The sequence below is a fragment of the Diceros bicornis genome, chromosome 39, assembly GCF_020826845.1.
Source record: "Diceros bicornis minor isolate mBicDic1 chromosome 39, mDicBic1.mat.cur, whole genome shotgun sequence".
Taxonomy (NCBI): Eukaryota; Metazoa; Chordata; class Mammalia; order Perissodactyla; family Rhinocerotidae; genus Diceros; species Diceros bicornis.
This window is the reverse complement of record NC_080778.1, coordinates 4,150,835-4,161,386: the sequence shown is the minus strand read 5'-3', so window position 1 is coordinate 4,161,386 and position 10,552 is coordinate 4,150,835. Positions and strand designations below refer to the sequence as shown.

The 10,552-nt window shown below is 49.3% G+C and overlaps 1 protein-coding gene across 10 annotated transcripts in view; it reads right to left on the bottom strand.

The window, feature by feature from the left end:
- Window positions 1-321: 321 nt before the first annotated feature.
- Window positions 322-10,552, bottom strand: part of UNC93A (unc-93 homolog A) — a 36,308-nt gene continuing 26,077 nt past the window's right edge. For all 10 annotated transcript variants that reach the window (XM_058533996.1, XM_058534001.1, XM_058533995.1 and 7 more), the window contains one exon: window positions 322-970. In XM_058533996.1, coding sequence (XP_058389979.1) covers window positions 705-970 — 266 coding nt within the window. In that variant the 3' untranslated portion in view covers window positions 322-704. The remainder of the gene's footprint in view (window positions 971-10,552) is intronic.

The following is a 10,552-nucleotide window of genomic DNA, read 5'->3' as shown; positions in this document are numbered from 1 at the left end:
TGCACTTAACTGCTGCGCCACCGGGCCTGGCCCTCATGTTATTAGTCTTATATGTTGTATCTTATTTGAAATTACTTTTGAAGACTTCCAATGGTCTACAGCATGCTAAACCACTTATTTGTAACTTGTGTATGTGACCTAGGTGAGTATTTAGAATAAAACTGTTAGGACAGGAGGTAAGTCCATAATATAATTGCATTTATTTAGAAACTCATACTCCATAAGTCTCAAGAGACGTAAACCCTAGTCCGGCTTTGCCTTTACTGACTCTGGGAGGTAGTCAGCTGACCTGCCTGGATGTCAGTTTACACATTTGGAAAATTATGGTGTTGGACTGCATTATTTTAAACAGCCTTCCAATTCTTAAACACAACAATGACAACCACAAAAACAAATGTAAGTTGTTGATTCTATGATTCTAAACAAGTTCCAGTTGGCTGATTGGACCCTAAACTTTTTTCTTTTGTATCTGAAAGTAACTGATTCCTTCATGGATCCTCTTGATCTCTACTGATGAGATGGTGGATGGAAAATTTGATAGAATAGAAAAAAAATTACATAAGAAATGAAACCTTTTTATGTCTTCAGAATGGCCATCTATTGCTGAAATAGTTGTGAAGAATCAACTTTAAACTCTGAGGCATCTTCAAATAAAACTCTCTTGCTGATGCCCTCCGAGATCACCTCCCATGGGGTGGCTGCTTTCACAGTCTTGTCTGTACTTCTTCTTCCTCTGATGGTTTTGTCTCTTCTCCCGCCAGCGGCCGGGCCAGGTTCTTGGACTCCACATACTCGACAATTCCATACGCCACCATGGTCAGACTCAGGACCCCGAGGAGAATGTAGAGTTTGACATAGATGCATAAAAACGTGCTGTATCCAAATGCAATGACGAACCCCACGGCTTCCCACAGGCGGTAGTTAGCGAAGGCGGCCTCCTTGTTCTTCTCAAACAGAACGCCGTAGAGAACTGCGAAGGAGAGACGGGAGGAAGAGGCTGCTGTGAAACCTCGGATAATCCTTTCGACTATTGCTGAGAAGAGTGTACCTTTCCCATTGCCCCATATCCTCAACAAGACCTTTTCCTTTTTAAAAAGCAGAACTATTTCACATGGTGGATTATAGCAAGTCAAGCGACGTTCTCTAGCAGTGAAGAACCATCATATATACAAGAAACGGAGAATTCATGGAATGGTGGCCCTGGAGGGACCCCTCACTTTGTAGCTGAGAGAAACAAAGCTTGGAGATCTGACTTGAGTAAGAGGAGGTGTGGCTGCCTGTCTGCGTGCACAAGGGAAGACAAAGGGAAGGCTTCTATCAGCCAAAGACGTGTGTTCTTTCACTAGAGAATGTCGGCAGAGACTGCACACTGGCTTATGAGATAAGTGATTTCAGCCTCAGAATTTCCAGTGACCACAGTGGAGTAACGGAATGACCATTATATGGGACATTCATTCCTATCCATATGGTAGGTGCAAACTTTAAGAGCAAAAGAGTTCAGCTAGGCAAGACTGTAGGGTCAGAGCATTCCGTGCCTGCTTTGATGGAAGGACTAAAGAGCCCTCAGGTGGTTGCCGGAAGGTTTGGGAGAGTAATGACCCGAGTCTGTGTTAGGGGCTGGATTGTGTCCACTCAAAAATCCATATTTTGGAATCCTAACCCCCAGGACCTCAGAATGTGACCATACTTGGAAGTGGGGCATTTATTTATTTATTTATTTTGTGAGGAAGATCAGCCCTGAGCTAACACCCATGCCAATCCTCTTCATTTGCTGAGGAAGACTGGCCCTGGGCTAACATCTGTGCCCATCTTCCTGCGCTTTATATGGGATGCCACCACAGCGTGGCTTGACAAGCGGTGCATCGGTGCGCGCCTGGGATCCGAACCCAGGCCGCCAACAGCAGAGCGCACAGAGGACACAGAGAGAATATGGCCGTCTACACACCAAGGAGAGAGGCCTCAGGAGAAACCAGCCCTGCCGACACCTGGATCTCAGACCTTCTAGCCTGCAGGACTGAGAGAGAATAAATGTCTGTTGTTTAAGCCACCTCATCTATTGTACTTTGTTATGGCATCCCAGCAAGCTAGTACAGTTTGATGATGCTTCTAGATGAAAGTAAATGATTTTTTGTTTCCTGTTCACAGCGTGGTAAAATTTTTGATATGCCCGGATGAGAACTGGAAGAATCTTCATCTCCATGACGTGAGCCAGGAGGCTGGTGTGTCTGGAAGACAGTTAGGAAGGTGACAGTGTTCAACAGAGAAGAGTTGATTCATAGGGACTGTCTTGAGCATTCCAGCCAATGTTTGGGGCCAACCCCATCCCTCTCTTTTCTCCTGAGCTGCCCAGGTCACCACACCCTCTCCTTTCGGCCAATGGACTTGCCTTCTCACAAAGAACACTGCCCCTCCTGAGCCGCCATCGCTGACCCATCTCCCTGTGGACTCCTTCCTTCCACCAAGGCCCAGGAAGGGCCCACTCGCTCTTGTCTCCTTGGGGACATTACACCATCAGTTCGAGCCGCTCTCCTGGACCTCCACCTGACTCTTGGTTACCTCCTCCCCTTCAGCTGGGAAGCAAACTTGTGTCTCTCCCACAGTCGCGCAAGCTGCATTCACACCCCCTCTTCTCCTCCTCCATCCACCAACACCACTGTCTGGTCTATTTTGTCCATCCATCCCAGCATTTATTAAGCACCTACCATATGGCAACAATCATGGCACTGAGCTCTGTAAATGCAGACACAGGCGTGATTTCTGCTCTTGTGAAGTTCATGGCCCTTTCTTTAGACTTGTACTCCCAGATGTTTGGGTTTTCTTGCCAATTCAGCCTGTCTGTCCCATCTCGACAGCTCACTGCCTCAGCTGTCGTCACCTCTAGAGTAGTCTGTTCCTCATATCCAGTCTTTCTCTACTCCAAATTATCCCCCAGCCTGTTCCTCGAATAATCTTTCTCAAATGTAAATATGTCCTGTCACTCCCGTGCTGAGAAGTCTCCGTGGCCCCCTGCCTTTGGGGGAAGAAGACCAAGAGCCTCATCATGGAGGCAGGTCCCTCCACCTGGCCCTGCCCCTTCAGAGCACCTCCCGCCACTGTCCACCATGCCCCCACTATGGCCACACTGGTCACGTTCCTGTGCCTTGTGCCTTGTGCCTGTGACAGGCTCCTCCGGTGAGCACCCCCCGCCGTGATTCTTCTGTCAAGTTCTCCATGACCGCCGTCCCACCAGCGTCCTCAGGGCCTCGCCCTCCTCACAGCATTCGGACAGGCCCCTCACACCCTTCCCACCACTCATTATTTTTTCTCCACTTGTCCTCCGCTAGACTGTGGACTCCATTCTTATCTAGAATGGTCATTCCAATGCTATCAAAGAGTCAGCAAAAATACTTACTGAATGACTAAGTGGACTGACAGATGGATGGTGACCTCATAGGTGAATAGGACACCAACAGGTAAAGCAGCAAGAGCCAACACACCCTCTCAGAGGGTAAATAAGAACACTAGTAAGCGGTGGGGCAATCCAGGGGAGAGAGAGCTGGGCTTCCTCTCCTCCCCTTCTTGTTATAACCCGAACAGCCCACCCGGGGAGGGAGTGGAGGTAATACAGGACCTGTGACTGCAGACAGCGGGGACATGCAAGGCACCACCTCTGCATGCGAGTGAGATAATGAGCGAACCAAAATGTCACGTGTGGGCTCCCAGCATGGGGCAGGATGGACAGACGGCCCTCGCCCCCAGCCCCAGGGGGACCAGACACCATCTGCACCATGGAGCTGTTATTCTCTGGGGCAGCTGAGGTCTGCAGGACTGTGGAGATTTGCTTAGAACTGTTTCCTACAGGGCGGGAAGTTGCGGGCGGGAAAGCTGACGATGGAACCGTCACACACACTTTCTTTTTCAGCTTTTGTTCTGTCCCTTTCCTTCCCTGTCCCTTTCCCCCTACATTTGAAAGGGGAGGGGAGAGAGTTGTAGGAGGAGAGGCCCACCCAGCACTGGGGTCAGCAGCAAGGTCTCCTGCACGTCTGCCCAGACACGTCAACACCCAGAAGACTCTTTTTGGCATTTGGTCACTCAACTGTCCATCTACCGTGGGAGGGACTCAGGGGGATGAGGCCATCGGAAAGATATAAGAGATAAGATAAGATACACATTTTAAATAACGTAGGTGTGTTTGGGAAAACAAGAGGCTGTTTGGAACACTCAGAAGGTACCCTTCTTGTCTAAGAGTCTGCAAAGTGCCCACCACAATGAACGTTGATGTGCAAAGAGAATCTAACAGCAAAGTCTGGGGTTTAGTCAGCTTCAAGGATTATTTTAAAGATCTCTTGTCTTTCTTTGGAGGATGACTCTTAAAAAGATGCTAGGGAAGAAAATTGAGTTGAGACACTCTGGCTACCGGTGGTAGATTATGTCATGTTCTGTGGCAAAGAAGGTCCAACTGCACCCCTACCAGGTTGTGGGACCAGAGCCAACGCAGCCCAGCTTCATGACTGTTCCAGTAACGCGGGCAACTCTAGCTTTAAGCTAACATTTTGGTCTATAGGTTGGTGTCTTTCAGGGTTTCAAGGTTAAATTCAGATTGTGATGATTATAAATCACTGTGCTCCAGGATAAGGGGACTCTCTCCCCACTTTCTCTCTCCTGTTCAGGCTCTGGTTGTTTCAAGTCCAGTTCAACCTCTTAAGTAGCCATGGACTCCTGAACTTTGTGAGTTTTTTTATGAGCTTGAAGGAAGAACTTGACATTCTCTGTGTCCGATTCTGAAATTTGACCCTGAGTGAGGAGGTCCCCCAGCAGGGAAGAGAGGTCCAGAATGTCTGCTATTCCACACCCTTGTGGTCAATATAAGCTCAGCATGTCTGGGAGGCAGGAGGAGCGCATCAGGAAGAGAGGACCCGGGACCCAGAAGTTGGCGGGAAAGCCAGCTGTGCCTCTGGCTGTACAACAGAACTGAGGAGACTGAAGAAGATGTGTGGCAACTGGACAAGAGGCCAGAAGCCCTCCTATGCATGGCTCTGTCCAAAAGAAGCTGATCAGAGCCAGCAGAAGGAGCAAGACAATGGACTCTGATATCAGCAGCCAGAATGCTGTTCCAGAAAATGCAGAGAAGGGAATCTGGGGGAGATCTATTTACCCCATTTGGGAATATGCACGAGTGACTTCAGGCCCAGCCTGAAGGAAGAGATGGCAGACCCAGTCACGATTAAGCAAAGTCAGGCTTTTCGGGAAATTACTCATGATCTGGTTCCTATTTTAATCTAAACATAAAGAAAGCAGCATATTAATTGTGTCAAATTTCAATAGGTAAGGATATGGTGGGCAGAGCGGAAAGACATTAAAAAGAAAAGAAAAGTAGGCTAAAAATAATATTCCAATGATTCTGAAGTTACGTTACATGTACACTAGGATTGAACCAGTACGTAATGTGGTGCATAGTGGGGGCCAGGTTTCTCACTATCAGAGAAGTGACATGTCAGCAAGGGGTAGCTAGAACGGCCCGTGGTGCTGGAGTCGAGTCGGGACATCAGTGTGAACTCATCCTTATTTAATATACATACAGAGAGTAGATACAGACATAAACAGAGATAACATCGGTACACGTACACACATCTCACTCTGTCCGCAAGAGGGGCTAGAAACCATGTCATCCTTTATGTGTACACCCCCTCTCCAGGAGGTGGACATTAATTACCTCCCCCTTGGTGATTGCTAGACTTGGTGACTGGCTTCCAAAAAATTGGCTGTGGAAAGGAAAAAATAGCAACTCTGCATTGGAGAAGGCTGGTAGATACCAGGTTGACCAGCCATCAAGGTTCACATCCCCAGTGATCAGTCATGTTGCTGCCATGTGTCCCCTGAGGAGAAAGGCACTTCACTCTGGGGTCTTCTTCCCCAAAACCCATAACCCAGCCTAATCAGGAGAAAACATCAGACAACCCCAAATTAAGAGACAACCTACAAAATACCTGACCAGTATTCTTCAAATGTGTCAAGGTCACGAAAAACAAGGGAAAATCAGACGCTGTCACAGACCAGACAAAGGAGATGTGAAGACTAAATGCAACGTGGTCTCCTGGATGAGATCCTGGAGCTGGGGGTGGAGAAATCCAGATAAAGTTTGCAGTTTAGTTACGTCAGGTACCAATGTCCATTTCTTTGCTCGGACAAATGTACCACCGTTTTGTAAGACGTTAGCATGAGGGGACACTGAGTGAACTGTGTATGAGAACGCTCTGTACTATCTGTGCAGCTCTTCTGTAAATCTAAAATTATTCCAAAATAAAAAGTTTGTTTAAAAAGAGAAAAGCCTTGCTCCCAGCCTGACCTGTCTACCTCATCTTCCAGGGAAGGCACTGGGTGGAAGTGACCAGAAGCTGACTCCTGTCCTTGGACGAGGGGACATGGACAAGTTAGTCTCATTTGGCTGGAAAAGACAGGTTAAATGAACAGGGCATGTAAGAGGAGTCAGACCTTCTGAGTCCATCAACCCGAAAATAGCCCCTTCGGCCTCTAACAGGGCCAGAGAGTATTTTTAGACCAGACATTCTGAATCATAGATGCAGCGCATTGGCGTGTAAGGGTTGTTATGGCAACAGTACCTATCTTTCATGAACTGTCAGCATGAATAAACAGATAGGAGTTACTGGCCCAGATCTACTGCTCCCGAGGCTGAAGGAACTCCTGGAGCCCAGTGGGGAGGGAGTAGCGATCAGCAAGTTGCACAACTCCGCCTGGGGACAGAGCGGCTCGTGTGGTTCTGTCATCTGATCTGCTTCTAAGTTGCAGAACTGTAATGATCAGTTTTTACATTGAGACAGGATGACTGAAAAGGAGGCTTAAATTGCACTGAATTGTATTCAGTTTCATTAATTAGGAAAGTATGTGGCTCGGGTATTTTCTTAAAAGAGAGACACACATTCAGAGAGAAGAGGATTGGAAATCTAACTTGCTGTTTAAGAAAAACAAAAATGAGAGAGAGCTGTTCTTGGGAGGCGGAAAAAGCTACATAAAGTTTCCAGTTTTTTAAAAAATAGAGACCCTAGGATGTGCCAGACTGCAGGGGGCCAGTTCTGAGAGCCAGGTGGAGCCAGCCAGCGAGGAATTCAGTTATTGAAACATCACACCTAGCTGAGACGATTGTGAGTGTCGAGTCCAGGAGAAATTCGCAAATATATGAAAAGAACAATTTTCCCCAACAACCTATTTTCCTTGAAAAAAATTGCTTTTTATCTGGACAAAAAGACAGAAATAATTCATTTTAAATTAGCATCGAAGGGACTCTTTATGCAAGTCATTCATTGGGCTTGAATATCCAAGCCATTCACTAGACATTATGCAACTTTGTACAGTCTTGACAAAGGCTTTGCCTGACCGTCTCTTATGTCCATGAAAAGAAAGGGAGAGTGAAGTAAAGCGTTCGTTCCTATCTCTCAGAGAGGAAGAAAACCAAGTATATTTATTGCAATCATTTGAAACACCTGGAGAACTACTGTATGGCATATTGTAGCTACTTACCCCAATCCCCTACTTGACTTTTAATGTATAAATACTTTTTGAAATTGAAGTGAATTCAGAAACATCAGCTAACGTGTTAGATAGCAAGAGGGCATATGCATTTGGAGTGTTCAGTAAAATACTGGTGTCTTGCACACCTCCATGGGGATGTTGAAAGAAATTCTCTCCTGAAGCTCATTGGGTAAGATGCCCCGGATTCTGACAGGTAAGGTGCCCTGTCCCTGGTGTGTAACTCTGAACTGCCGAGAAAAGCTAACGTGAGTTTCTGTGTCTCCCTCCTCTGCTGAACCAATGTTTCTTCTCTTCAGCAATATTGCAAGTCCAGCTTGTGAACAGCTGTAGTCTCTGCTTCCAGGTATGCCCTTGATCCAAACACACTAGATTACCGCACTGAGCCAAACACACGTTTGTCAACTGGCTCAAACTTCACCAAAGCCACCTGTATGACTGAGAAAGGATTGTGAAACCCAAATCCCTTAAATTCACCAGCATTAGGTTTGTTGAAGATATTTTTTCAGCTGTTGCATAAGCCGCAACAACCCCAAGATTGCAAAGAGGGAGCCGTCCTAAAGCATTGAGTCTGTGACGGATGATGTCATGTGCACCTGTCATCCAAGGATGTGGGGATACCAGCCAGACCTCCTGTCCCTGGAAACGTTGGCTTGTGGCTTGTGTGTGGATTGGCCTGACCCGATTTCTAGTCCCCAGGTGTTTATGGGTGGAACGGTGAGGTCTCTAAAGGAAGAGGGTTTTTTCTGTGCCAGATCCAGCTCCTAGGCTCCCCAAGAGGCATCTTAGCAATCTGCAGATTGCCAGACACACAGACGGCTCATCTCCTGGGGCCTCCGACACCCCTTCCCCACGCCAGGGATGTAGAGGGGTTTGTGGGAAATGCAGGTCTAAGGGTTCCCCCCCTAAGTCCTCATCCCAGCCATTTTCGACCACCCCCAAGATGTAACCCTCCGGTCACCTGTCCTCCACGTGCTGTCACCCACACCCCACATCCTTCTTCTCTCACAGGGGTCCCAGCCATAGCGCATCTCACTCTAGACAACACAGCCAACCAGCTAACAAAAAGGTGGTTAACGCTGACTTCCACATCGGGCCTCCCTGCTCTGCACTGCACGGGGCCCCTGGGCCTCGTGCAGGACCTCTCCTCCCAGGTTCTGGCCACTCATGCTCCACCTGCGACCCGTCCCTGCCTTTCTGTACTGCGTGGGTGACTTCAACTTCCATCCAACAACAGTCCTCCTAGCTCAGTGGAAGAACTCACACTCCACATCACCCCCTCCCACGGCACATCCTGACCTCACACCTCCACCTGAAACCTTAGGTTCCAATAGTCCAGCCGAGGACTAGACTCTGTCCTTCCAGCACCTCACGCTCTCACTCGCAGGACCCAGGTCCTCTGACCTCTTTGATGCCAGCTCCTCCTCTCCTGTGTCCCTCTTGCCATCCTCCTGTGTGGCCTCACATCCCACAAGACACAGGATCACCCACAATCTGACCTCTGGATGCCTTCGTCTCAAGTCTCGCCCTCTGTAAGCCCTGGCTGGTGCCGTCTCACATCTCCTCCTCTTTGCTCTGTTGGGTCACTGAGCATCCGAGGGCACTGGGTCAGCCCGCACGCGCTCCCCGCTCTCAGCTGGCGTAAATGCTGCTCACCAGCCCTGCTATCCTGGTCAGGCCCCCTTAGCACCCCCAGCAGCCATCCCCGGCCTCACTTCTCACCCCTGCTCTATTCACTCCCAACGTCAACCTCAAGTGGCTGCTGAGGCTGCCATGTGTCATCCATCAAAACATAACGGTTGTGGCTGGGGGCTGAATCTGGACGTCCAGGTCCAAATCCCAGCTGTGCCCTCATGGTCCAGGACCTCTGCAAGTGACTTCACTTCTCTCTGCTCCCGTCTCCTGCTCTGCAGAGTGTGGGTATGAGCAGTGCCTCCCTGGGAGGGCTGAGTGAGTGAATGCATTTACATAAAGGACTTACAGTCCCCACACATTGTAAATGCTCCATAAGTGTGATCTATAAGATGCTCATTGCTCCATGGGAAAATAACGTTTCCCAGGCATGTACTTTCTTAACTCCTTTCCCCACGGTGACATTTCCCAGGCGTCCTTCATTCTGACTTCCTTCCCCTGGTGCCCAAATAAAGGGCGCCCCTCCCCTGGTCAAGAGAAACCCCTCCTCAGTCCTCCTGTCCCCGCTTGCTTTCTCCGGGTCGTCATTCAGCTCTCTCTCTCCCCAATCTTTTTGCTGACCAATGTCCTCTCTCCATCCCATTTGAAGCCAAGGCCCTTAGCAGGTGCATCTAGCACAGCCATCTCCATCTGCGTGTCTGCCCTTCACACTTCCGCCCTGTGAACCAAGATGCTGAGCCACCGCCCCTGGGAGCGCTGCCCCACGGTCCCCGCATGCCCCAGCCGCTGGGTGCAGGGGCTTCCTTCCCTCCTGTGCATTCCATCCTGGAAGCTCTGCCCCTCGAGCCCTCTCTTCCCACGTCCCCCTCCCGGCCCCGCTGCTGCTGCCTCAATGGCTGCAGGTCTGTTTTGTCTTCACCTGAGGTACCCCAGCAGCACTCTGTCTCTCGATCACCTCCCATAGCTGACCGTGTGTGAATCCGGTGTGAATCCTTTCTGTTGCTTCCACCGATGCTAAATAAAACTGGACCCTTCACCAGGCATGCCTGGCCCGCACATCAGGCCAGCCAGCCTCTCTACCTCACCCCTTCAGCACTCCCACCCAGCCTGACCCTCAGTGCTCCCCATGTGCTGTGGCCAGAATGCTTTTGTCCCCCAAATTCACATGCTGAAACCTAACCCCAATGTGATGGCGTCAGGAGATGGCGTCTGGCAGGTGATTAGGTCGTGAGGGTGGAGCCCTCATAAATGGGATCAGTGCCCTTATAAAAGACCCCAGAGAGCTCCCTTGCCCCTTCCCCATGTGAGGACACAACGAGAAGACAGCCATCTATGAAGCAGATCCCCACCAGACACTGAATCTGCCAACACCTTGATCTTGGACTTCCAGCCTCCA